This window comes from Sarcophilus harrisii, chromosome 1, assembly GCF_902635505.1.
Source record: "Sarcophilus harrisii chromosome 1, mSarHar1.11, whole genome shotgun sequence".
Classification (NCBI taxonomy): domain Eukaryota; kingdom Metazoa; phylum Chordata; class Mammalia; order Dasyuromorphia; family Dasyuridae; genus Sarcophilus; species Sarcophilus harrisii.
Window position 1 is genome coordinate 664095088 of NC_045426.1, and position 27443 is coordinate 664122530.

Here is a 27443-nt window from a genome sequence, read left to right on the forward strand (position 1 = left end):
AAGAAAGGTGAAAACATTTGATACTCTACTAACAATATGATGGAGGAGGCAACATGGGAACAACTATGTTCAAACAAGATTTATATAACAAATGTAGACAATTTAAAAAGGATGATCACATTGAGGGGAACTGGAAAAAGTTTCTTGCAGAAAGTGAGATTTTAGCTGAAACTTGAAAGAAGCCAGGAGGTAAGAATGATAAGGGGAAACATTTCAGAGATGGGACACAGCTGTGAAAATTAATGGAGTTGATCTATGGGGTGTTGAGTTGGAGGAACAGCAAGGATAATTTCACTGGATCACAAGGTACGTGGAAGGAAGGAAAGTGTAAAGAGTCTGGAAAAGTTGAAAGGAACCAGATTATGAAAGATTTAAAAAATCAGGATTTTATATTTGATTTTAAGGGTAATTAATAGGGAGCCACTGGAGTATATTGAGTATTGGAGTGATATGGTCTTTCTTGGGGCAGCTATGTGGTGCAGTAGATAGAATGCTGGGCCTAGAGTCAGGAAAATTCACCTTCCTGAGTTCAAATCTGGCCTCAGACACTAGTGTCACTTTACCCTCTTTGCTTTAGTTTCCTTATCTGTAAAATGAGCTGAAGAAGGACATGGCAAACCACCCAAGTATCTCTGCCAAGAAAAACCTAAATGGGGTCATAAAGAGTCTGACACAACTGAACATGAAAAGCAAATATTTGAAAAACAAGAAAAACAAATACTTTTGTATCACTAATAGCGAAATGGAGAATGAATTAGAGAGATGAAGACCAACAAGCAGACTACTGCGTAGTTCAAGTTTGAAGGGCTGAGAGTTTGTACCTAGGTGATGAAGTATCAGTGTAGGGGGCACATATGGGAGAGACGTTATGACGATAGAATGAATGGTACTTGGCAACAGATTGGATGTGGGGGGATGAAAGAGCAAGGAATTCAGTATATGAAATGTATATAATGCTGGGAGTGCTTTACCCATCTTAAACCCCTATCTGCTTTTCCCACTTAGAATCTGCCTTCTAGGAGAAAAGTGCCTTGAGTCTAAATAAATGGGAGATATTGTGGTTGTTTTCCAAAGGAAGTCTTCCCCCATCCAAACACTGCGGTAGACTTATCCCTCTGCTGGTTAAATAATTTGTGGAAAGGCCCAAAGACGATTCAAGGAAGATTCAGCACTACCTCTCTTGGACAGCTCTATCAAAGGTCGCCCCACCCCCCCACCCAGAACCTTTTTCCTACAGGTAGCCGTTTCTCTCCGAGTCCTTTTCCTCGGAACACTCTTGCAACCCCTGGGGGTGAAACACTTTCTCTAAACCCCATTCGACTGGGTGCTTGAGTAGGCGGACAGAAGATGCGATTGATAGTCACCCAAGCCAATGAATAAAGAGATTTTTTTTTTTGGCACGAAAAACCATCAATTGGACGGCGCGTGGCGACAGGGGCGGGATAAAGAGCCGAGACGGGGCAGGATTGCAAAGCGTTGGCTGGCCGACGCGGGAGGCGGTGACTTGGCCGCGGGCGCTGTTTCTGGTGGGAAGTAAGTGGCTGCGTCGACCCGAGGGCGGCCGGGGCGGGAGGCGGAGACCGCGGGCTGGGGCTGTGGAGCAAGTGGGCCGAGGGAGCCAGGCCCGAGGGGCCACTGCGCTGACTGCTGTCGGGCCTGAGTCTCCGGCCTCTCCTCGACGTCGCCAGGCCCGACCCCACCCCTCGTCCATCCGGGCGGGATGGGGCAGAGGGACTAAGAAAGACCCTGTAACTGGGGAGGGGAGGAAGCGGAGACCCGGCGGGAGAGCGGGGCGGAGATCCCGAACCCAGGCCGAACCTTGTCTTCCTGTCGCCGATGATCCTCAGTTTCTTCTTTTGTAAAATGAGGGGGTGGGACCAGACGCTTCCTTTCAGCTCTGAGCCTGTGATGTAAAGGAGACAATTGTCCAAGGTCACCCAGTCAGCATTCGAACTCATATCCTCCTGACTCCAGATACAGAGTCCTTAACCCTACTCTTCAGGTTTTGAACCCTGTGGCAGCATCCAGAACTGGAAGGGCCCTTAGAGATCATCCTCCGTACCAAGCGTGGGTCCTCCCCTTATTAAAAGCATCGAGCATCTTATCAACAATGGTCTCAGGGGCCACCTTCCCTTCTGCGGGAGGCCTTTCTTAGCCCCCTCACTTGCTAGTGTCTATCCTTGTAAGGTTACTTTGTATCTATTCTGTGTGCAATTTGTGGTAACTGTCTAAATCTGTCAGTAAACAGTGTAAAGTAACGTTAATAAGTTTGTGGTGGAGGTCATTCATTCCTTCATTGTAGTGTGATGTGAAAATTATTAAGCACCTACTGTTGGCCAGACATTGAGCTAAGAGTTGGAATTTACAAAGAAAGGCAAAAGACATCTGCTCCCCCAGTGCTTTATGGATTGTAAAGGTATATTGGAGATAGTTTGAGGGAAATCATTGGAATTAAAGGGAAACAGAGGAAGTGGTACTTTAGGTGGGACCTGAAGTGTCTCTCAACTTAGAATGAATGAAAGCCTTGAAAGTAGGAGCTGTTTGTATTTTTTTCCTTTGTATTTTGCATTTTTTTCTTTGTATCCCAAGAAATTAGCTCAGTGCTTGATACATAGTAAGTTCTTGGTAAATAAATGCTCATTGCTTAATAGATTGGGCTAAGGCACTATGATTTTAAGTAGTAGAAACAGCCAATGCTGTTCGCACTATATGACATTTGCAAGGTTGCTTACCTGGAAGGAATTTTCAAAATCATTTTATCCAATCCCCTCATTTAGATTTAAAGGATGTGTCCACAATCAATCAGTAATCATTTAAATGCCCACCTCTCGTTAATGGTAGAGTTGAGACTAGAATCCAGGGTTCTTGACTCCTAGTCTAGTATTCATTTCTTTATTTATAGTGATAACTGACATTCATATAGCAATGTGAAGTTGTGAGATGCTTTACACGCAGCCCCACACAACAAATTTAGAAATTTAGGCTTATAAGGCAGATAAATTGTCCCAGTAATGTCTTAGCTTGTTTGAGTTTCAGCTTCTCCTTTGGTGAAAAATGAGGTGGAATTAGTTTTAAGTACCTCCTAACTGGCACTTTTCTAAGCTCAGGGAGTGAGGGCTGGGAGAGAACTTCAAAGAGCTTTTGTTCCAGCCTTTTACCTTACAGATACAGAAACTGAGGTTCAGTTGGGACACATTCAAGGTCTCACAGGTAACTGTGGCAGGTGTTTTTAATTCTGGACAGAGCCAAGACTCAAAACTCAGGTCTTACTCTGAATCTGTAATTTTTTTGATATACCACAAATATCCCGCAATATTTTTTAGGCTTAGATCTCCCTCACTGCTTGTCCTTTGTGAACTGACAATTAGATTTACATTTCTGACTTGGAAAATTTCTGAGTTCAAGGCCCAGTTGTAGGTTTCTGTGAGGTCTTATTGGAAACTTTCTCCCCCTTTCCCTTCCCCCACTCCCTGCAGCCCTAAGTGGATGTGCTTGCTGTCTCCCTTATCAGACCCCTCAACACCTTTCTATTCCCTACTTTATCCTCATATTCCCACTGTCACCATAGCTTGCACTTGTGGATGGTTTCTTTTTGGCTTCATGGGCTTTAGAGCTACAAGTGACCATAGAAATGATCTAGTTGAGTGCCCTCTTTTTGTATATGTAGAAAATAAGGCCCATGGAGAGGTAGAAATTAGCCCAAGGTCACCTACGTATAAGTGCCTGAATCAACACTTGAACACTGGTTTTCTGATTTTAAATCCAGGGCTCTTTCCATTTTGCCATTGCTTATTGCCCTGTCCTCTTTCATTGCCATTGGACGCTGGGTTCCCTTTGCATGCTTGGGGATTCCCACCTGTGTTTTACATGTACATATATATGGTTCTCCTAGGGAGTTATTTTTCTCTTTGGTGATCTCTTCATACTCCTTTATGTATCTCTCCTAAACTACTCTATATGGCTTGATAGTTTACAAAGCACTTGCCATATACGAGTCCAGGGGGTTGGCAGGGCACCTCCATTTTATAGGAGTAGAAGTTGAGGCTCCACAAAATATATGACCTGCTCAGGCTCTCATGAATGCTGTGACATTCAAACCCTAATCCTACTTATGTGTCTAATGTCCAACACACTTTCTGCTCTTCTTTACAGCTTCTATTATGTGCACATGACTCATCATCACCACCTGTAATAATATTTTGAGGATCTTTAATTTTGTTGTGTGGCCATTCTTTTTACTCATTCAGATTGCCCACTACCTCCTACAAATTACCAGATGCAAAAAAGTCATTGTTCCAAAACCAGCCTGATTCAGGTGCATCTCTTTTTAGATTGCACATGGCTAATGGGCGCATAATTTATATCTCAGCTCATGCTCAGAGCTTTTCCAAGCTGCTAGAACTGGATGAAATTTGCATTCTGTTGTTTTGACTTCCTTTGAGAGTCCAGGATTTCCTCCATGTTATCATGAAGAATTGGAATAGCATTTTAGTGGAGAAATTTAGATGGCAGGAAATGTAGTCATTCCTTATCCCTTAAAGTTGATGAACCCCTCATGACATGTGGTTGGAGAATATGTAACCTTAATATTTTCTTGCTTGACATTCACAGCTGCTACTTGGAAGCATGTGTCCCTGGATGTTTCTCTGGGGCCTTTAGCACTTCCAGAGTGTTGGCCTGTACTACATTTGGTTTGGGACACCAGCGGGTGGGCGGTCCTGGCTGTGAACATGACGAAGATCTTAGTAGCCAAGTTGCTGTGCTTGGTGGGGGTGTTTATCCTAATGCTGCTTGGCTCCATCCTGCCTGTGAAGATCATCGAAGCTGATTATGAGAAAGCCCACCGGTCCAAGAAAATCCTCTCTCTCTGCAATTCTTTTGGAGGTGGAGTTTTCCTGGCCACCTGCTTCAATGCCTTGCTCCCTGCTGTGAGAGAAAAGGTAGGAATGCTTGCTTATTGGGATGGAGGTTTTCAGCAAAGGTCCCTCAGTGATTCATTCAACAGATTTCCGAGTACTTTACTATGTGCTTGACACTGAGTGTAATATTATAAGAGATCTAAAAGAACATAAGACTATCTTGGGCAAAAGTATTGAACCTTTCTGGCCATCACAGTTTCCTCTGTTTAAAATGAGGTGATTGGCAGCTTCCTTTAAGTTTCTCCCACTTTATAATTCTCTAACTAAGGTAGGGACCTAATTATCGTTATCTACCAGCACATCCCAAAGGCTTAGCTTTCAGATCTCCAAGATGGGATTGTGGCCACGGTTCCTTCTCAGGTTGCCTTGGTTCCCAGTAAGGAATGGAATAAAGCCTGAAATGGATCTTCTCAGGTCTATTCAAGGAGTTTACTGTCATCCACAAGACCCTCAGTTTATTGAGAGTGCTTTTTTCCCTCCCCTTAATGATCCTAGGATTTCAGGAAAATGAAAAGAAAGCTCATTCTCATAATAGGTTGAGGATTCTTAGACTGTAGATGATCTTACACAGTCTGTTTCAGCTGGAGGTCTCTTCCAGTTCTGACATTCTGTCTTCAGTGTTCTAATGTGTTGTTGGGTTTTTTTTTCCCACCCTGACATTGTATATTCTGTGTTCTAAGGAGCTTTTCATTTCTCACATTTTATGTTCTGTGTTTGAAGGTTCTGTCTACTTCTGACATTGTATGTTTTGTTTTGTAAGTGTCCTTCCTATTGTGGCATTATGTTTTATAAGTTTCTGTCTTTGTGAAACATTGAGATCTGATTCTGCTCTTGAATCATTTATCTTCTAACTGGGCAGCCAACACACACACACACACACACACACACACACACCACCACCAACAACAACAACAACAACACAGGTCAATGTGATAAGCCAGATGCATTGGGCAGATAGTAAATCTAAAAGGGGTATAGAAGGAGAGATCACTTTAGGTTGTAGAAGGATCAGGGACAGGTTCCTGAGGGGGTGGGACTTGAACTGGGTCTTGCCAAAGGGAAGAGGATTGAATAGGTAGAGAGAAGCTTTCTAGCTCAAGGACATTTCATGAACAAGGTGAAAAGGAGCTCTGTGTTTCAAGAAGGACAATGAAGAGACTGTCCTAACCAAGATGGAGCATTCATGATGACAAGTCACGCTAAGTTTGGAAGTGTAAATACTTAAGAGAATTCCATATTTATCTTCTTAGTGTCCTCCATGAAATATTCTACCATATTTCAAAAATAATGATAATTGAGCCCATATGTCATTGATGTTTTCTAATAAGATGTACCTTTTCCAGGCCCTAGGGGATTAAAATAAGTTCAATGGGTATAATTCAGGTAGGTATCTGTGCTCTGGTTCTGATCACCGCTCTCCTCAGTGTTTATTTCCCTAATTCTGGTGTGTAATGGGGGGGGAGGGGGAGGCAGCCAGACCCTTGACCCCAGACCAACAAAGACCACAGTGAACGCCTGCACTCAGCACAGTGACATCCATCTTGAGGTAAGAAAGATCCAGGAGCAGATCTCATGCATGCTGTTGCAACAGTGTTTGAGAATCAGTTGGCCACTTCCTGTATTTAACTGATCATTCTCACCACTCACTCATAGTTTTTCTTATCACCACATATATGTTTGTTTGTGCCCTGAACTGGGAAGTGCTAGTGCAGTCAGCTGTCACTTGATTTGGCTGTTTCCTTTGATCCCATTGTGGCAGCAGTTTCCTGGGAGATAACTGGAATGTTGCTCAAGGCTTTGCCTGTTCCTCCTTCTATCTCTGTGCCCAGTGGCAGCCTGTTCCCTGAGGTGCTAACAAGTTTTTCTGACCCACTTGTGTCGCAGTTTGCTGTTTGTCATTCTTGTGATAGCAGCTCATCTCTGTTTAGAGTATGGGACTGAAGGGTTGAGGGCTAAATTTCATTAAGGTTTTCAATAGGACATGATAATGAATGCTGGTAAAAATATTGAGATTTCTCTCCTTTGGCTGTCTTGCACTGAGAATGAGAATGTGTCAGCATTATTGGAAGCATGTGTGGTTGCACTTTTCTAAAATCCTTATCTGATCACATATTATTCTTGTGTTTTATAGTAATTTACCTATATATCTTATTTCCCTATTGGACTAACCTCCATGAAACAGGGATTGTCTTATCTAAACTTAATAATTCCCTTGATGTCTAGCACAATACTCTAGCTCGTAGCTCCTTTTCCAGTATTTCACCCAGTAGAGGATTTAAAAATATTTATTGAATTAATGAATTCCTGGTTCCCCCTCTAGAAAATCAGTTTGCCACAGAAATATCCCACATTAATCACTTGTGGAAAGTGTAAGCTTGTTGTTGTTTTTACTATCACTGCCAGACTCCCCCTGAGCTAGTTCCCTATGAAGGACAATGATTTTAATAACCTTAGTTTTTTTTTTATTTTCTTGGTCTTGAAATCTGTAAGTTTATTTTGAAATTACCCAGGCTCCAGACCTAAGAGTCACCTTTGACTTTAACCCTTCCATGCAGTTAGTCACTAAGTTCTATTAATACTGCCTTTGCAAATTTTCATTCCTCTTCCCCCTTTTTATATATTTCCCCTATTCCCATCCTGGTTCAGATCCTTTACTTTATGCCCAGATTATTGCAATAACCTTAGTTGTTTTTATGAGTCTAGTTGTTCCCCTCACTAATCGTCCTGATAAAATGAATAATATGTTGATCCCTGTTTAAAACTACTCAATTTCTTTCCATGCTGAAGCTAACTGTCTTAGTATGACGTTCCAGATCTTCCACAGTTTAGGCCCTACCCATCTTTCTTTTTTTTTTTTTTTTTAATAATATTTTATTTTTTCCCTAGTTACATGTCAAGAAAATTTTTAGTGTTCATTTTCACAAGATCTTGGGATCCAAATTTTTCTCTTTCTCTTCCTTCCCTTTCTTCTCCTAAAGATATTCAGTTTGATATAGTTTATATATATTATTATGTAAAGCATGTTTCCATATTAGTCACAGGTCCTACCCATCTTTTTATTCTTAGGTGTTTCTAGTTTCCTAAATGAACTCTCCATTCTAGTCGAAATATTATATACATACTATCTGCTAATTTACTATCCTACTTACTATCCCATTATAGTTTTGCCTGTTTGATCATGAGATTTCTTTATCCCTTCCTATCCCTTTTCCCATTTATCCATATTAAAACCCTGTTTGCTTTCTATTAAAATCATTTTTAGCTTTTTAGGACCTGGTTCATGTCATATCCTCCAGGAAGCCTTCAATCATCACCCAAGACTCTTTCTTCATATCATTCAGTCACTCAGCAAATGAGGCATAGTAATATATGTAAAGTGTTTTGCAAACAAAGTGCAATATAATTAGCAATTATTATTACTAGCTATAATTATCTTATATTGCCTTGTGTTCTATTAATGGCAAACTCCTAAAGCACAGGTGTGTGTATTTCTCTAGAATGTCTCACACATATGAGGGGTCAGTAAATGTTTGATGAATGCATGAATGAATATCCTTTCCTCAAACAAAATCTGTTGCCATAGTGGCCTTTTGTCTCAGATACTGTGTGATGAAGTTGGTTTTTTGTGAGGATGGACACAATTGTTTTATTCCTGAGTATTTTACGATTTTTCTTTTGTCCTTTGCTTCAGCTTCAAGAAGTTCTGAAACTTGGAAACATCACCACAGACTATCCCTTAGCAGAGACCATTATGCTTCTGGGGTTCTTCATGACTGTTTTTGTGGAGCAGGTCATTTTGACCTTCAGAAAGGAGAAGCCCTCATTCATTGACCTAGAGACCTTCAATGCAGGCTCTGATGTGGGAAGTGACTCAGAGTACGAGAGCCCATTTATTGGAAACTCCCGTGGACACAACTTTTACCCAGAGCATGGTCATCATTCCCATGCCCATGGCTTAAATGTTCAAGAGCTCTCCCGCTCCAGCCCACTCCGTCTCTTCAGCCTCGTGTTTGCTCTTTCTGCTCATTCTATCTTTGAGGGCTTGGCCTTGGGCTTGCAGGAAGAGGGGGACAAAGTCATGAGCTTGTTTGTTGGTGTGGCCATTCATGAGACTTTAGTGGCTGTGGCTCTGGGGATCAACATGGCGAAGAGCTCATTGCTGATGAAAGATGCCGCCAAGCTGGCTGTCACGGTGAGCTTGATGATCCCTCTGGGCATCGGGATTGGTGTGGGCATTGAAAGGACCAAGGGTGTGGCCAGCAGTGTGGCCTCAGTGCTACTACAGGGCTTTGCAGGAGGAACTTTCCTTTTTGTGACTTTCTTTGAGATATTGGTGAAAGAATTAGAAGACAAGAATGATCGTCTCTTGAAAGTTCTCTTTTTGGTCTTGGGCTATGCAGTCCTTGCGGGACTGGTCTTCTTCAAGTGGTAGGTGTGATGAGAAAAGTTTCACTAAAGCACTTCAACCCTTCCATGGAGGCCCCAGGAAGATAGAGCCCAAATCTGAAGGATGCTCCTTCCTCTCCTCCACCTCCCTGTCCACTGGCCCTCAAAGAGGAAGAACTGCCTCCTGTGAGCAGCTTCTATGGAAGAGGGAGTATTTCCTCACCCCCATTGCTCAACGTCCCTGCACGTTGGGCCTTCAGGTGGTGCTGAGCATGTGGGCTGCCTGTGTATGATTATGTATTAGAACTTGATATTCGGAGGGTATCTGTGGCCTGGCAGAGAGTTTTCCTGTAGGTTGTAATATTACTCTCCAACATATATATATATATATATATATATATATATATATATATATATATATGTATAATCTCTTTCTATCTATCTATCAATCAGGTGTGTGTGATACTATTTACTTTTGGTTAAAAGCAATGACCTCATGACTGAAGACCACAAAGGGGACAAGAAGTACAAGTTGAAATGAAGGCTGGGAAATGGATTGTAAACCACCACTTAGCAGTTAAAGCAGCATGTAAATGTTCCTTTTTTTCTTTTCTCTCCTTTCCCCTTCCTCCTTCCCTTTTCCCTCTTTCCCCTTCTCTCTCTCTCTCTCTCTCTCTCTCTCTCTCTCTCTTTCTCTCTCTCCTCCCTCTTCTCTGAGTTAAAAGCAGCATCATTAATGTATGGACATTTCAGGTCTTTGGCCTGACTTACACCTGACCCCTCAGAAGTCTCCTCTGCCTTTGTTTCCACGTGTTCTGACCATCCTGGAAGATGATGATGATCCAGGAAGAACATTCTTGGAAGGGTTTGGGTAAAAAAAATCCCAGTAGCAAGGGTCACCAGAAGTGCAGTAAGATTGCTACTTGGGCACTTTACCCACAAGTAGCTCTGCTTTAGGTCAGTTACCGGCAGTTAGATGGAGTGTGCTTTGCTTGCTAAGGCTATGTGCTTACTACTGATAGGAAAAAGGGAAGGGGGGGTGTACACATTCTCCTTCCTGCCTTAGATTTGTCAGCTTTTGAGCAACCATTGTGTTTTCTGTTTCATGCTTTCTTGCTAATTTCACAGGAATTTTTCTCCTGCTGATGACTCGGGGCTACCAGCTTATTCCAGTCAGTCAGGAGGTGTTGATGAGATCTGTGGGGGGGGCCCAGCCACAGATACATATCAGGTTGTCACCTGTTTTTTACCAGAAAGACATGGTTTGCCCAGGAAATATAACTTGGAGGCCCCTGAGAAGATAAAAAGGAATGGAGGTTGTGCTCTTCAAATATTGTCGGGAAATGGCTCAGGTATCTTTATCAATTGAAAATCAGGGTATGTCTTTGTCCAGATTAGTTTTTAGTTTTAATTGTACCAAAGACCTGAGTTAATTCATCTTTGTTGGAATAAATTAGTTTGTAGACTTTGATTGGCACAGCTTCCAGAAAGCTGATTAGAAAGAGGCAGAGCCTGGTAATTTTTAGTCCTTATAGCCTCTTTAGTTTCCTTCATGTTTTCTCTCCCTGGTTGTTGGGATCAAGAATTAGCCTATTCATTCAGTCCACGAACTCCCCACAAACAAAAAACCCACCAAAACTTCAAAGCCACCTCTTCAGAGGCTAAAAGGGCTTGGGAATTAGGTTGAGATAGACTTGAGGCTTCCCTAGTTCTAGCCTTTAGAGCTGCTCTCTGATGATTTGCTCTTGAATCAAAGGAACCAATGAAAATAATGCATTCCTGAGGGGTTGCTGTCTTGTTTCGCTCCTGATGATCTAATTTTCAGGGTCTAAACTTTGCTTTTCCTTTTTGGTTCAAAGGAAAGGGCCCTGGGCTAGGAGTCAGAAGGCCAGACATTGCCACCAGCTTTCTGTGATACCCTTTGGCAGGTTATTCCTGCTCTCTGAGCACCTTAATCTGTAAAAAAGAGGCGATTGGACTAAATGAGCTGCTCATTCTAATACTCAGATATGTTCCAACATCTCTTCCAGGGCTAATAAACTATATTCTTCATTCCCGGTCCCCTTTAGTCTCTGACATTCAAAATCTTTAATCCCGTTAAGCTCTCACAGTCTGTTCTATGTTTTAAACTAACTTAAAATATAGTCCCTCAAATCAGTTCTAACCCCTGATTATTGGTGCCTCCCTCACCAGCTGTCAGCATTAATAGAAATTACCCAGCCAGTATTTATTCCCCTATTTTCCTGGGAGGTAGTGGGTGAAGAAAAGAGACAGACTGCTACAGTGCTATGCTTCTGGCCCTTCAAGAGGAGTGGTAACCTTCCTTCTGGAGACCTCCAGTTAAGGGGATCTGGAGGCTTTCCTTTGGATATTTATGCTTTCTATCTGTTGTATTTTCCCCTTTTCTGCTTCCCATTCCCTCAGTAGATGTGGAAAGATGATACTTCTGTCTGACAAAGTCTGCAGTGCTACCTTGCATATTCATTTCCTAGTGGCATGCTGTATTGCATCGTTCCCCACCCTGATCTTCACGTGCTCCTGAGCTCAGTGGTTGGTTTACAGTTACTTATCATGGACCAGTGGTTGTACCAACCTAGACTAATTAGTTACCTTAACTATTTTCAGCATGTAAATAACAACTCTCTTGTTCTTGGATTGCTTGAGATTAGTTGCCTGAATGAACATAAATGCCCCAGGGAGGAGATGACTTTTTGGCCTTCCACTCTGCATCCTTGCTTTTTAGTCCTCTTCCCTAACCATCGCAAAGGAGCCTATGGGTATGGGGAGTTGTCCTTTGAAGCTCTTTTGGTAATTGTAAATAATATAGAACTTAATAGTGACTCCTCTTCAAATTTAGTGGGCAACTGTAAATAGGTATTTATGTGAATTGCCCTCCAGACTGTTACTCCTTAGAACTTTGCACCTAAAGCCCAGGGTCAATGTTAGACATAACTGAGATTTAGTGGTTTTGTATGTTCAGATGATGTTTTGATATGTTTTTGTTGGACACTACTCTCCTGAAACAATTCTGCCAGTTCTGCTTGGAGAGCGTCCTGATTTCAAATATCAGGAGGAAAATAGACCCTCCCTTCTTTGTTCTTAAATGAATAAAGCACAATGTGGCCTTGGGAGTTCTTATTATGCTCTTTGAACTTCCATCACATGATGACCAGTGACCACTACTTTTTGACACCTTGGAGCAGCCCCATGCCACTAGGTGAATTCTTCTGCCTGGAGCTTTAGGGGAAAGGTTCAGAGACTGACCTGGGGGCTGGCAAAGGATCAAGTGTCGTTTTAAGGAGTGTAGCCATGGAAATAGAGGTTCTGATAGAAAGCCACTTGTGCCACAGCCTTTGTAGCATTATCACAAGGTGGCAGTTGTGTCATTAAATGGGCAAGACTGCCAAGAATTCTATGAGTGGGTTTTTCTGGCTTCTTAGGAATTCTCCAAGAAGCAAGTTTGACCAATCCAGAGGACCCCTGCTTGTTAGCACATGAGAAGATACAGGATCAGTCTGCCCTGGTGGCTCTTAACCGTTTTCTTCTGCTACTGGATCAGAGACTCAGAAGAAGCATTCACCACCTGGAGTAGTAAGCCACATGGGTTGAACTGCCTCCTGCTCATTTCACTACACTTGCAGAACTGTTGTCAAGTCCCTGGGGTGAAGGGGAGGCACCTTGAGACTTCCAGGAAGCTTGTTTACCCTTTGAAAGTCACCTTCCCTACAGTTGACCTATTTACCATACGGACCATCTAAATCAACACAGACAACTTCTCCAGCAGAGCTGGCCCAGCTTCCCTCTTGGTGCTTTTGCCGTTTTCTCGGTTCTGATTGGAAGTACCCAAGCCCAGCACCACGGTCAACCTCCTCCACTTCTTCAGCCTGGCAGCTGGGGGAGGATTAGAAAAACACTTCACCTTTCTGGGCCTCCTTCATAAAACTGGGAGGGGGGTGCTAAAATGATCTTTAAGATCCTTTCCCTAAAATTTTATTATTCTGATTATGTAGTTCTCTGTTTTATTTGCTATACATACTAATGAGTGAATATTAAGTTCTTTCCAGCATCAAATTACACATTTGTATTATATGTGGTGTCTGGATGTGTGTATGTGTGTGTCTGGATATGTGTGCACATGTCCCCACAAAAAGAACCCTCTCAACATTATGTAATGATGTGTTTGGTCTACCCAGCTGTGAACAAACTAGCTGTTATTCATACCTGCAGCTCTTCCCTCCCCTCTGCCCAACTCGGCACTCCTCCATTTCCCATTGTCTTTCTCTCTCTCCTGTATTCTCATTTCTCTAGGAGCTCATATGAAACAGAATTGTGCCGACAGAACCACTGATTTAAGTTTTAAGGCACTAAAATGTGGAAGGAGGGAGTGGAATGGGACCTGTCTCCTTCCTTAATGAATTCATTTAATCTCGATTTTGCCCTGATGACCGCCTTCCTCTTGTAGAGTTAAAATTAAAAGGAAATTTCCCATCTGAAAAGCCAGCAACATTAATTCCATCCATGTTGCTGACTGGAATATAGTGTCTAGAGCTGGTTGCAGCTGGAGTTGCAGGTACCGGTTAGCATTATGGAAAAGAGATTGCATTGGCAACCTCAAATCTGGCTTTCCACTTTGAGTTCTGCTATTTCCTAGGCTCAAGGCCTTGGACAATCATACAATATACAAACTAAAGGAAGGGAACTGCATGATCCAGCTTTGCTACCTACCAGCTTTGGGCCATTGGGTGAATCACTTCTATAAGCCTCAGTTGTAAAATGATGCAATCTGTAAAAATTCTTCCACTTCTAAATCTGTAGCCCCTTTTCTGTAAAATAGTCATTGACCTTTACTAATATTTTAAAGTTACCTAATTTTCCTCACAATAATCTTATAAGGCAAGTGGGGCATTTAGCCCCATTTTATAAACGAGGAGCTGAAGGGTCAGAGTTTAAGGAGTTTATCCATAGTTAACATAGTTAACTGTAAGCAAGCATTTATAGTTTGGCTTCAAATCTAATAAATTCAATTCTAACAAATATTAATTAAGTGCCTCCATACTGTGTTAAGCCTTTTTGTCACACTAAAACAAAGGGGTTGGACTAGATGAGCTTTAAGATTGCTCTCAATTTTAAAGGTTTAAAAGTTCTATTAACTATACAGAATATAAGCCATAGAGAATTTAAAAGTACTAATATTCCCTGGTCAAGTTTTATGTTGGGATTCTTTCACTCTGTGTTGTCTAGAATTCAATTTGTAACCATATTAAGGATGAAAAGCAGACTGGGACAGAACCACATTTAACTGGAACCCCAGTGGAGATCCTTTTAAAGACATTGGGATGAGCCTTTGTTTGGACAAGAACAAAAAGAGTACTGGTTGAAACCTGGATGGCCCAAGTAGGCCTTAAGCACATAGCTACGGAGGCTTGACATGGAGTTGAGATGACCAGGAAGAATCATTATTGTCAAAGTCCCCCTCCATTGTTTTAAATAACTCCCTTCAAGTGAAATAACCCGTGAAAGCAGAAATATCTTTCAATATTTTTTCCCCCAGAAATTTTTGGACAGAGTTGGTCTTGAGGCAGAACATTATGTAAGGTCTATCCTTTAAACTGATTTCTAAAGAGTTGAAACCTGGCAAAGAGACACATAGGGGCATTAGGTATCCAGAGACTTGAGTAAATGCCAGCTCCCACTTCATTGAGCATTTATTGGATAAACATTAAGTGTCTGCTGTGTGCAGAAGGATACATTGTGGGGTAGTGTACAAGATTTGAATAAGATGTCGCTGCCCTTTTAGAATTTATGATCTAGTTTCAGGGAGTCAGACACAAGCACTAATGTTAAAGGAAAGCCCGGGCCTCTAGAACCTGTGGGACAGTGAGGGGGTTAAGGAGGTCAGTCACTATAATCTGTGCTGTTTTATCAGTAGGTCATGAGGGTGGAACAGGGTTGTGGCCATAGAGAAGCCAAGGGCACTTGCCCTGTCTGGTGATCCCAGAAGTCTTCCCAGAGAAAGTGCCACTGGAATGGGCTTTACAATAGGAAAGCAGCTGAGGAGGAGATGGCAGCCACGGGACATGGGAGCAAAGACCAGGAAGCTCAAGATGTGTTTAGGGGCCTCAGAGTAGTACAGTTTGAATGAAGGGTGGAGTGGGTGGAGGAGAATAATAAGAGAGGACTCTGAAGGTACAGGTGGTACCATAGGTAAGTGCCCTGGCTAAGGAGCAGAGGCAGGCTTTATGCCAAGATTTTCCCTTAGTCCATAATCTTTTCCAAGCTGCCTTTGTGTGTATTGTTCTGGCCTCCTCATGCCTCTAGAAAAAGAAATAAGAAGGCTGAGCCATTCCTTTCCTATGCATCCCTGAGAGGAGATTAGTCTCCTTTGCCTCAGTGTTCACCATAGGCATGAGAGGTCTGTTCCTACCCATTGGTTGGCCAAACAAGCTCAGCCCTTACTCCTTCTCACATTTAGAACTCGAGCTCCTGGGGCAGTTAGGTGGTGCAGTGGATAGAGCACCAGCCCTGAAATCAGAAGACCTCAGTTCAAATCTGGTCTCAGACACTTAACACTTCCTTGCTGTGTGATTCTGGGCAAATCACTAATCCCAATTGCCTCAGGAAAAAAAAAAGTGAGCTTCTTATATGGAAATTTATTTAGCTTGACTAACAGATTTATAAATTTTACTTACTGGGAAGGTAGCTGATGAAGGGCCCTGAATGCCAGGCAAAGACATTTTGGGAAGCCACTAAAGATTTTGGGGTAAAAGTTACATGGACAGATATCTGTGTATAAGGAAGATTAACCTGGCATTGATTTGGATGAATTACAAGGGGAAGAAAGCAGTGGTAGGTAGATCTTGCAATATCTCCACTCTGCCATTTACTAGCTATGTGACCTTAGGCAAATCTTGCAATTTCTCAGAGCTCCAGGTTCCTTCTTCCATGTAAAACTGAGTTAATAATACTTGTATTTGGGACAGCTAACTGGCACACTGGATAGAGCACTGATCCTGGAGTCAGAAACCCAAGTTCAAATGCAGCAAGCATCAGGCTCTTAAACAGCTATATGACCCTGGCCAAGTCATTTAACCTCGACTTCAGTTTCTCAGTAAAAGTTCCTAATAATAGCACCTACCTCCCAGAGCTGTTGTGAGGTCCAGAGTGATAATGTTTATAAAGTATCTGGTACAGTATACTCTAAAAAAAAAAAAAATACATTTTGAGAAATGTTAACTAAAATTAAATACTTCACTTACCTACTTCACAGCTACAGTGAAGGCAGTATTTTGTAACAATGGAGCTCTGTTAGCATGATTTATTAGTATTACATTCTCTGACTTGTAAAGCAGCAAAATGAAAATGCAGACTTTTATTAGATACCTGTTATTTTGGTCCCTTATTTATAGAATGAATAGTGGGCCAAGAGGGGAGGGCAGAGGGACTCAGACTCGATGTCCTCCAAATCCTTCTATCTCTGTTTGTCAGGCACCATATTTAATGCTGAGATACAAAAATGAAGCAGCATCCATCCTTAAGGAGACTAGTTTTCTTTTAAGTTTTAAAAAATTAAATTGTTTTAAGTAATCATTTGTTTTCTACCTTCCATTTCTCTCCACTTCTTTAAAAAGAAAAAGAAAATCTTTATGACAAATAATTTAGTCAAGCAAAACAATTTCCATAGAAGGAGCTCACTTTTTTTTTTTTTTTTTTTTTTTTTTTTTTAAGCAGCCTTGGAATGGTAAGGGATGAAGAGACACAAGAGCAGAGATTGGCCATACAGTGGGCAGGGACAGACCCCTAGTGCCTACGGTAAAACCCGAAGGAAACAAGATCAGTCTCCTTTCAGGGATACATGGAAATATGTTGGAAAAGATTGGCTCCACCTGAGTATTTCTCAGGGTAAAAGAAGGTAGGATCAAAAGCCAGGGAGGAAGCAGGGCACTCTGGAAAGAGTATGGACTAAGTGGAAACCACAGCATGAACCCTGCCTCTGCCCCTTACTAGCTGGAAGCATCATGAGGTAGATCATGAGGCCTATCTCTCTAAGCCTCAATTTATTCATCTGTGAAAAGGGGACCCTACCCACAGGATTTACCTTATAGGATTATTGTAAGGATCATTGAAGGTAATGTATGTAGTAAAGCACTTTGCAACCTTTAAATGTTATGTAAAAGTCAGCAGGGTTATTTTTATTGGTTTGTTTATTATTGCAACCTTTAAATGTTATATTTAGTCAGCAGGGGTTTTTTATTGTTTAAATACTTGAGATCAGGGCATTCTGAAAGAAGCAGCTTTGTGTATCCTTGACTCTCTTGGCAGTCAGGCTAGTGAAGTTTATGGATCAGAATCATGTTTTTCAATAATGGAAGGACACAGTAAATTTCCAGTAGAGGTCAGTGAAAATAAAAATGTTTTCTTCCATGAAGATTCACAGTCCCCTTGCAGGATGTGGGCAGGTCCCTGAGGGGCTTTAGGTGAGCTGATTTCCTCAAAATGAGTATTCCACAAAGGCAACTCCTTCCCTCCAGGTGAGGGACCAACCTCTTCAAATTTAATTCAGCTCGTTCTCTGGAGACAGACGCATATGATCCTTTCCTGTTTGGTAGAACCTGTCATGATCAGAGAGGGCAGCTCATACAACCCCCCAACACTGCAAGTGAATTCTTTTGAGAGAATGATACAAATTGCTATTTACCCAGCTCTAGGTGATTCTAAGAATTTCAGAGCCATTGTTTCTTTCAGGCTTCCCAGGGCTCTGGGAGGGTGGGCCAGCCAGGGATTACTATCCTGACTTGACCATTGAGGAAACTGAGGCTCCAAGATGGGATGTGACTTGCCTAAAATATTTGGGCCTGTGTCATTTAACTCTGAAGACTTGTTTCCTTGCACCTTTGGTAAGTGGAAGTCACAGAATCCTAAGGATTTCAGTAGTCATCCAGGCCAACCCCTCTATGAAAGGAAACCCGGCTAGGTCAGGGGTCAGGCTGTCCCATGGAAGCCATTGGTCTTTGAAAGACTGGTTCTAAAGTGCCTGAATTCAGTTTTTTTTCCAAAGACTGAGATATAATCTCTAGAAGAAGAAACTGAGGTTTTAGAGAGATTACATGATATGTCTGGGGCCATTTGGTTAAGTGTCAGGGGTGACATTCAAACCTAGATCATTTAAGGATCAGCCCTTTCAGATATTTAAGAACTTTAGAGATCAGATTGTGTGATTCAAATCATCCCATTTCACAGAGAAGGTAGCTGAGGCACAGAGGCAAGAAATTACTTCAAGTCAGAGACAATAGGTAGCAGAATTCAGGTTATTGAACTCCAAATCCAGAGCTCATTCTGTTAGTGACCTTGTCTATCCTAATCCCCATTGTTATGGCCCCTTGTCAGTATCTTGTTCTTTGGGTAAGTACTTCCCAGACTAAGACGCACACATTCCCATTTTCCTTCTCTTCCTTTTCTTTTGGCCCCAGGTGTTCTCCAAACAGAAACAAGCCAGCTGTTTTGTTTGGGGGTATGTACTGAAGGAGGCAAATAGCTGGAAACAACCAGATTTTCTCTCCACTTGCAGGAGACAAAGGGAGAAGAAAATTATGGGGCGGTGACGAATCCTCTGGATTGAATCAACCGTAATAATAACGTGTTGGCGGCTTTGTTTTTCCTTGTTTGTATTTCTATTGAAGAAGTTATTAGGGTGGGCTGAGAGAAGGCCCACAGGGTGGTGGTAGATCCTGATTGGGTCCCTGAGTCTGAGTTGCGTCAAGGCCTGGAAAACTGGGCACCTAAATTTGTGCTCATCCTGTCAGCTGTTCCCTCTGCCTTCTATCCAGATTCCTGTCTTAACATTTGCTGGAGGGAAGAAACAGGAAGACCTGACTGACCAGACTCCAGATTTCTTTTACCTAGGAGTGAGCCATGTATACTGGGACCATACTCTCTATTGAGTTTGCAATATAAACTATTTTATTCTATCAGTTCAATACCACTTGTTTGCAATATAAACTATTTTATTCTATCAGTTCAATACCACTTACTGACCTTTGCCTGACTGGGCAAGCTTTGTGATGAATGGTGCATTTCTAGGAGGGTCAATCAGCCAATAAGCATTTATTAAGTGCTTACTATGTGCCAGGCTCTGTGCTAAGTGCTGGGAATACAAAGAGTCATAAGACAACCTTCACTCTGAAACTGCTGAGCAGCAGCAACGGATGAAGGTGGGGAGGGAGCAGTTGGAAATGGAAAGAAGGTAAGTCCAAGGTAGGAGAATTGGAGCTAAAATTGATCAAGTTGAATGAAGATCTCAGTCAAATGAGGTAATATTTGTAAAGCACTTAGCACAGTGCAGGCGTATAGTAGGGATTACATAAATGCTTATTATTCTCTTAGTGGAAAGAGCCTAGAATTTGAAGTCATGATCATCATATCTAACATTTATAAAGTATTTAGTATGTTCCATGCATTCTGCTAAGCAATATATAATTATTATCTCATTGGATCCTCATAACAACCTCAGGAAGTAGGTGCTATTATTCTCATTTTACAGATGAGGAAATTGAGGCAAACAGAGGTTAAGTGACCTGCCCAGGTGACACAATTAATTAAGTATCTGTATCTGGTTTTGAACATGTGTCTTCCTGACTCCAGATCAAGATTTTATCTACTTGGCTTTATCTCTTGGCTGCCCATCACTGCCTCAAAAAACCTGGCTTGGAGTTCTGACACTTTTGTTGACTGGCTGTGTGACTTTGGGTAAGCCAGTTACCTCTCTGAGTCTCAATTTTCCTATTTGTGGTGGGGTCCATATCTATATAACAGTTCAACCATTCACTGCTCAGAAGGCACAGGCCCTCCCAATCTTGAATATGTCTCACTTTCAGAAAGCTTTTCATTCTAGGAGATAATGTTTGGGGTCGAGGTAAAAGATGAGGGGGAGAATCCTGGCTTTAAAGTCAGGACAATTCTGGGTTAAAAGCCAATCCCTAAAATCCAACAGAAGCAAATTACTTCCCCTCAGTTCAGTTTCTTCATCTGTAAAATGGGAATAATACCTATAGCACTTACCTCTCAGGGTTGTTGGGAGGTTCCAATGAGATAATGGATGTAAATTGTCCATTGTGATCAATATTATTTTACCACATCAAAATATGCCTTCTTGAACCTTTCTGTTCCTCTGAACCAGTTGTTCCTAGAGCTATCTTCAGGTGCCAAGTAGAGCAATTCTAATCTCTCCTCTAAATAAAAGCCTTGAAAATAGCTAGCCTGTTCTCTCTCATTCTCCAAGTCCTCTATAAATTAGACTATCTCCTTCCCTCTCCAGTTAAAAATTTTATTCATTTTTAACACTTTCCCCACTCACTCTGAAGGCAAGCAATATATATCAATTTTACATGAAAAATCACATAAAAAACCTACTTCTGTATTAGCCAAAAAAATTTTAAAAGCAAGAAAGATAAACAAAATGAGAAAATTATACTTTAGTTTATAGTCACGGTTCATTAGTTCTCTCTATGGAGGTAGATAGCATTTTCATCATGAATCCTTTGGAACTGTCTTGGATTATTGTGTTGATCAGACCAGCCAAGTCTTTCTCAGTTAATCTTCATTACAACATTGTTGTGCACTGATTTTACTGTTCTTCTCATTTCACTTTGTATCAGTACATCTAGGTCTTGCTATGTTTTTCTAAAACTATTCCCATCATCATCTCTTGGATCACAATAGTTCCACCACAATCTTATGTCACAATTTGTTCAATCATTCCCCAATTGATGAGCATCCCCTAATTGTCTAATTCCTTACCACCACAAAAATAGCTGCTATAAACATTTTTGTTCATATAGGTCCTTTTTAATTTTCCTTTGATCTCGTTGGGATACAAACCAAGTAATCACATTGCTGAGTCAAAAGGTATGCACAGCTTTATGGCCCTTTGGGCCTAGTTCTAAATTATTCTCCACAGTAGTCAGATCAGTTCACTACTCCAACAAAAATTCTTGAATGTACTTTTCCCCTTATCCTTCTAGCATATATCATTTCTAATGGTTGTGAGATAATACCTCAGAGCTGTTTTAATTTGCCATTCTCTAATCAATAGTTATTTAGAACATTGTTTCATATGATTGTGAAGTTTTATTTCTTATGAAAACTGCCGGTTTTTATCCTTTTACCATATGTCATTTGGGGAACAGCTCTTATTTTTATAAATTTGATTCAGTTCTATACTCTTTATTTGAGAAATGAGGCTTTTATCAGAGAAAATTGCTGTAAAATTTTTTGATATTACTTCATTGTCTCTGATATCTTTTAGCAAAATGTAGTTTCCCTGATTTTTCCCCTTTTAATTAGGTTTATTTGTATTTATGCTTTATCTGAGATCATAATTGGCATTCTTGCCTTTTTTTTTTTTAGTTGAGCTGGAGCATATTAGATTCTGCTTTACGCGTGTTTGTTTTTAACTGTGTGGGTCTTTCTGTTCAAGTGTGTCTCTTGTAGACAACATATTGCTGAATTCCAGTTTCTAATACATTTAACTATCTGCTTCTGTTTTATGGGTGAATTCATCCTAATTATTGACTGGTTTTCCTCTCTATTCCATTTTCTTGTATTTCTTCTTCTTTTTATCCTGTTTTATCCTCAGAAGTCCATTTTGCTTCTAATCTTGCCTCCATTAATTTGTTCTCCCTTTTATCATTCTCCCCTATTCTATTATCCCCTCCCCTTCTTTTTCCCTGTTGAATAAATTACATTTCTATACACATGTGTGTGTTTATTCTTCCATTGTTGGACTAGTTCCAATGAGAGTGAGATTCAAGCATTTCTCACTCCCCCCACGCTCATTCCCCCCTCCACTGTAAAAGTTCTTGCTTCTCTTGCTTCAAATCTTGTGCTTGAATGTCAGATTTTCTATTTAGCTCTGGCCTTTTCATCAGGAATGCATGAAAGTCCTCTATTTCATTAACTATCTATTCTCCCATCTCCCACTCCTTTACCCTCACCCCCCAGAAGTATACTCGGTTTGGCTGAGTAGATGATTCATTTTTGTAATAATCCCAGTTCCTTTGCTTTCTGTGATATCATATTTCAACTTTCCTTTAATACGGAACCTGCTAAATTTTATACAATCCTGACTATGGCTGTGCAACACTTGAATTGTTTCTTTTTGGCTGCTTGAAGTATTTTCTCTTTGACCTGGGAGTTCTGGACATTGGCCAATATATTTATGGGAGTTTTCATTTTGGTATCTCTTTTAGAAGGTGATCAGTGTATTCTTTTTAATTTTTATTTTACTCTATGGGTCTAAGATGTCAGAGCAGTTTTCCTTTATAATTTCCTGAACTATGATGTCTAGGTTCTTCTTTTGATCAATGGCTAGTCCTATAATTCTTAAATTATCTCTCCTTGACCTATTTTCCAAGTAAAATGTTTTTCCAATAAGATATTTCACTTTTCCCCCTGTTTTTCATTCTTTTGAGTTTGTTTTATTAATTTTTGATGTTTCAAAGTGATTAACTTCTACTTGTCAAATTCTAATTATTAGTGAGATTTGTGTATCTTTTTCCTTTTTAAAAAAATTAATATTTTATTTCTCCCAATTATATCTAAAAAGTTTTTAACATTTGTGTTTCTAAATTTTGAGTTCCAGATTCTTTCTCTTCCTTTCTACCCTACTTCCCTAATTTGGGAAGACAAACAATTTGACAGAGGTTATATATGGGTAGTCATGCAAAACATTGTACTTCTTTCCATTTGGCCAGTTCTATTTTTCAAGGTGTTATTTTTCTTAAGTATTTTTTGGACATCTATTTTTTTTTTTTTTTGTAAATAGTATTTTATTTTTTCCAATTACATGTAAAATAATTTTAATATTCATTTTTATAAGATTTTGATTTCTAAATTTTTCTCCTTCCCCCTCTCTTTTTCTGGTTTCTAATATGACAAGAAATCTGATATAGGGTATACATGTGCAATCATGTTAAACATTTTCACATTGGTTCTATTGTGCAAGAAGAAATAGAAAAAAGAAGAAACTTTTAAAAAAGTGGAAATAGTATGTTTCAAACTATATTCAGACTACATTTTTTTTCTTTACATATAGATAGCATTTTCTATCGTGAGTTTTTTGGAACTAGGATCATTGTATTGCTGAGAAAAGCTAAGTCTATCATAGTTCTTCTTTGCACAATATTGCTGTTACTGTGTACAATGTTCTCCTTGTTCTGCTCACTTCAGTCAGCATCAGTTTATGTAAGTCTTTCTAGGTTTTTCTGAAATCTGTCTGCTCATCAACTTGTTTAGCTATTCTCCAACTGATGAGCATCCCCTCAGTTTCCAATTCTTTGTGCCACAAAAAGAATTGCTATAAATATTTACTTTTTTATGATTTCTTTGGAATACAGACCTAGTAATAGTATTGCTAGGTCAAAGGATGCACAGTTTATGATCGTCCTTTGGGCACAGTTTCAAATTTTGGACCTTTTTTAACAAGCTGTTAATTATTAAAAAAATTTTTTTAATTATTATAATTTTTATTGACAGAACCCATGCCTGGGTAATTTTTTTACAACATTATCCCTTGCACTCATTTCTGTTCCAACTTTTCCCTTCCCTCTCTCTACCCCCTCCCCTAGATGGCAGGCAGTCTTATATATGTTAAATATGTTATAGTATATCCTAGATACAATATATGTGTGCAGAACCGTACAGTTCTCTAACACAAGAAGAATTGGATTCAGAAGGTAAAAATAACCCAGGAAGAAAAACAAAAATGCAAACAGTTCACACTCATTTCCCAGTGTTCCTTCTCTGGGTGTAGCTGATTCTGTCCATCATTGTTCAATTGGAACTGACTTAGATCTTCTCTTTGTCAAAAATATCCACATCCATCAGAATACATTCTCATACAATATTGTTGAGGTATATAATGATCTTCTGGTTCTGTTCATTTCACTCAGCATCAGTTCATGTAAGTCTTTCCAAGCCTGTCTGTGTTCATCCTGCTGGTCATTTCTTGCTGTTAATTATTTTTTATAATTTTCTTGCATTTCTTATTTGTTTTCTCTGTTTTTCCTCTATCACTCTTGTGTGTTTCTTTAGCTCTTCTAAGTATTCTTTTTGGCTTAAATACAATTAACATTTTTCTCTGAAGCTTTGTTTGTAGCTATTTTCACATTGTTGTCTTCTGAGTTTATGTCTTGGTCTTCCCTGCCACTGTAGTAGTTTTTTATAGTTAACATTTTTTTTTTAAATTATCTTTACATGTAGTTGGAAAAAAATACTAGCAAATGGGGATAAATCAAATTATACAATATAGTAGGGAGAGTTAGTTTCATATAGACAGTCTAAAGCCAGATTGTTCATAAGGTAATTTTTTCCCCCTTTTTTACCTACAACTTATAGTAAATGCATTCATAAATGCATAAAAAATAAATTCTTTTTTTTTTGTTTGCTCATTTTCCAACTGTATGCAGTGCCAGCAAAGGGTCTCCTGTAATCTTTTTTTCATCAGTTGTCTTACTCCTTTACCATAATCTCTGGGCTGAAGCTGTTGCTACAGCCACTGCTGCAGCTGTTGTAGTATGTATGAACTTTAGAACAGGGTCACAACTTCTGCTGGCTACCTAAGTTTTCTTAGTCTTTCTCTTTTGTAAGCTTTGCTATTCCAAAATTTGATTTGAGGCATTATTTTAAAGATGTTTGGAGGGGAATATTAAGGGAGTTCAGCTCAGTTGCTTCAAATCCATTATCTTGCTTGGCTTCCCTCTTCCCTTCTCCCCCAGATAGACAATCTTCCTATGATGTAGTTTTCAGTCCCTTTCCCATTGTTACCTTTCTCTGGATATCTTCTAGTTGGCCAGTGTACCTTCTAACACAGTGTTCCCTAAAGAGACAAAATAAATACTTTGACTTGTTGGATTTGCTCATCAGTCTTGCTGATGTGAATTTTATCCATTCGCCACATTCTTGTGATGATCTTGCTGGAGATTTTCAGGAGGGCAGATAGCAACCTTGATCACATCTTTTCCACCATTCTAGTGGGAGGGAACTCCAGTGGAAGGAAGGAAGAGTTCAGAGAGAGCAGACGCTTTGGCTGAGAGAGCTAAGATGTACGGTCAGGACTCTGTTTAGTCACCAACCCCAAGGGTCCAGCAGGAACAGGGCCCCAGGGATACAGCTCAACCAATAGAACAGGAGGCAGGGAAGGAAGCTGCTGGGAAGAGACAGTGAGAGTTGGAGAAAACCCAGCTTGGTGCTGACAAGAGCCAGAGGGCAGAAACTAACTGTGCAGGAGCAGCTAAATTTCAGCCCAGGCCTAGATTTTCTGAGTGATTAGGGTGTTGTACAGGACTGGCTCTATGACTATACCTGGGATGTTTTGGGCAAACCACTGCCCTGCTCTGTGTGTGAACAACATTTCCAAAAAAGGAGCTGTTTTTGTCCCCAGGCTGGGGGTCCTCTTACTCAGGCGAGCCAAGTAGTTAGGAAGCTTTTTGGCTGTTGGCCTGGTGATTTTGTAGTCCCGTTTCCCTTTAGTTAGATTCATTTGAGGGGCATAATGCTAAAGTGAAAAGTGTACTGTTTGCAATTTGATGAATCAGGACACATAGAGTAGTTATGGCACCGCAGGGTCATAGAATCCTGGGCTTAGAATTGGAAAGAACTGCAGCTCTAGAGCTCAGGCAGTAATCAACAATAGTCAATAAACATTCACTAAGCCCTTACTACATACATCCCTATGATAAATTTTGGGGATACAAATAACAAGAAGAAACAGTCCTGCCCTCCAGGAGCTTAATGGGGGAAGTTGATATGCAAAAGGAAGCTAGAAAAGAAAGGGAGTTGGCATTAAATAGCTGTGGAACTTTGGCCAAATGACTTCTCTGGGCATCAGCTTCCCCATCTGTAAAGTAGGAATAGTGTACTACTCACACTACAGTCATGTTATGGGACCCTTTGAAAATATTGTGATATAGGAAGGTATTATTATTATCCACCCATTTATCTCCCAGGTTTTCCTATTTCTGTCAAAGGTATCACCATTCTTCCAAGCTCCTGGATTCATTATTCTCAATTCCTTCTTTATTTTTTCCACCATCCAGTCAGATACCATTTCTGCTGCTATGATATCTCTCTTGGCCTATTCCTCCTACACTCACACAGCCACCACTTTAGTCAGGCATTTACCACCTCTCAACTACACTATATCATTGACTTTCTAATGGCCTTTCCTACTTGGGCCTGTATTTCCTTGACAAATATGCCTAAGTGACTTTCCCTTTGCACATGTCTTATCATGTCATTTCCTTTCCCTACATACTCTAGTGATTCCCTATTACAATACTCTTGGATAAAATACAAACTCTGTTTGCCTCTTAATGCCCTTCACAACCTGGCTCCAGCTGACCTTTTCGGTCTCAGTGTACATTACTCCCTTTCCCACATGTGATCCAACCAATTGTCCTTTGCTCTGTTCCCCTGGCACACTAGATGGCACAGCAGCTCTGTGACCTATCTCCAGTGCTTGACATGGGCATTCTCTCAAGCCCAGGGCGTTCTCCTTGCTCACCTCCACCTTCTATATACCTTACTGATCCCTCCTCGGGTATGCGTGCCCTTCTTCCCTTCCCTCCCTAACCACCTTGCCACAGTTATTGGGCATTTAATCTGTATATATACGTGTGTATGTGTGTGTGTGTCTGTATTGTCTCCTCTGGCAGAATGTGAGCTCTTGAAAAGTAGATTTGGTTTTGGGTTTTGTACTTGAATCTTCAGCACCTAGCACAGAACTTGACGTAGAGTCAGCACTTAATAAATGCTAGTTGGTTTTATTGATTTTACTGTTGTTGATATTATTATTGGTCAGAGTTTTTCAGTCCCTCTGAGAGTTCAGGCTGCCCTAGGTTTGCCCAGAGTCTACAGAGAGAAGAGAAGTTTGCGGGCCAAGTTCTTAGCTTCTCGGGCCATGGTTCCATGCTCTTCCCCCCCACCTCCAGCTCCTGGCTCAGCATTTCTGAATGAGAGCCCCTCAGAAGGAAGAGTTTGCTCATTCAGCCCCTGCTGATCCAGTCCTGGCAGCTATTAATAGCAGCTGCAGATCTTAATTGCCATGATGCCAGAGTCAATGTGAGTCACTCTGCCCCTGGCCAC

The 27443-nt window shown here is 40.7% G+C and overlaps 2 protein-coding genes across 3 annotated transcripts in view; both read left to right on the top strand.

The window, feature by feature from the left end:
- The first annotated feature begins 608 nt into the window (after nt 1-608).
- On the top strand, nt 609-9629 carry SLC39A3 (solute carrier family 39 member 3). 2 transcript variants are annotated; one of them, XM_012542225.3, is made up of 3 exons: nt 609-1533; nt 4612-4940; nt 8611-9629. In XM_012542225.3, exons 2-3 carry the CDS (start codon nt 4731-4733, stop codon nt 9349-9351), a joined length of 951 nt encoding a protein of 316 aa, XP_012397679.1. In that variant the 5' UTR covers nt 609-1533; nt 4612-4730; the 3' UTR covers nt 9352-9629. The 2 variants fall into 2 exon arrangements, with proteins under 2 accessions (XP_012397679.1, XP_031803934.1); XM_031948074.1 differs by lacking the exon at nt 609-1533 and adding an exon at nt 1556-2182.
- The window catches only part of DIRAS1 (DIRAS family GTPase 1), a 43168-nt gene continuing 20585 nt past the window's right edge, over nt 4861-27443 (top strand). The window contains exon 1 of the mRNA XM_031948078.1: nt 4861-4940. The gene's annotated coding sequence lies outside the window, so the exon portion shown is untranslated. The remainder of the gene's footprint in view (nt 4941-27443) is intronic.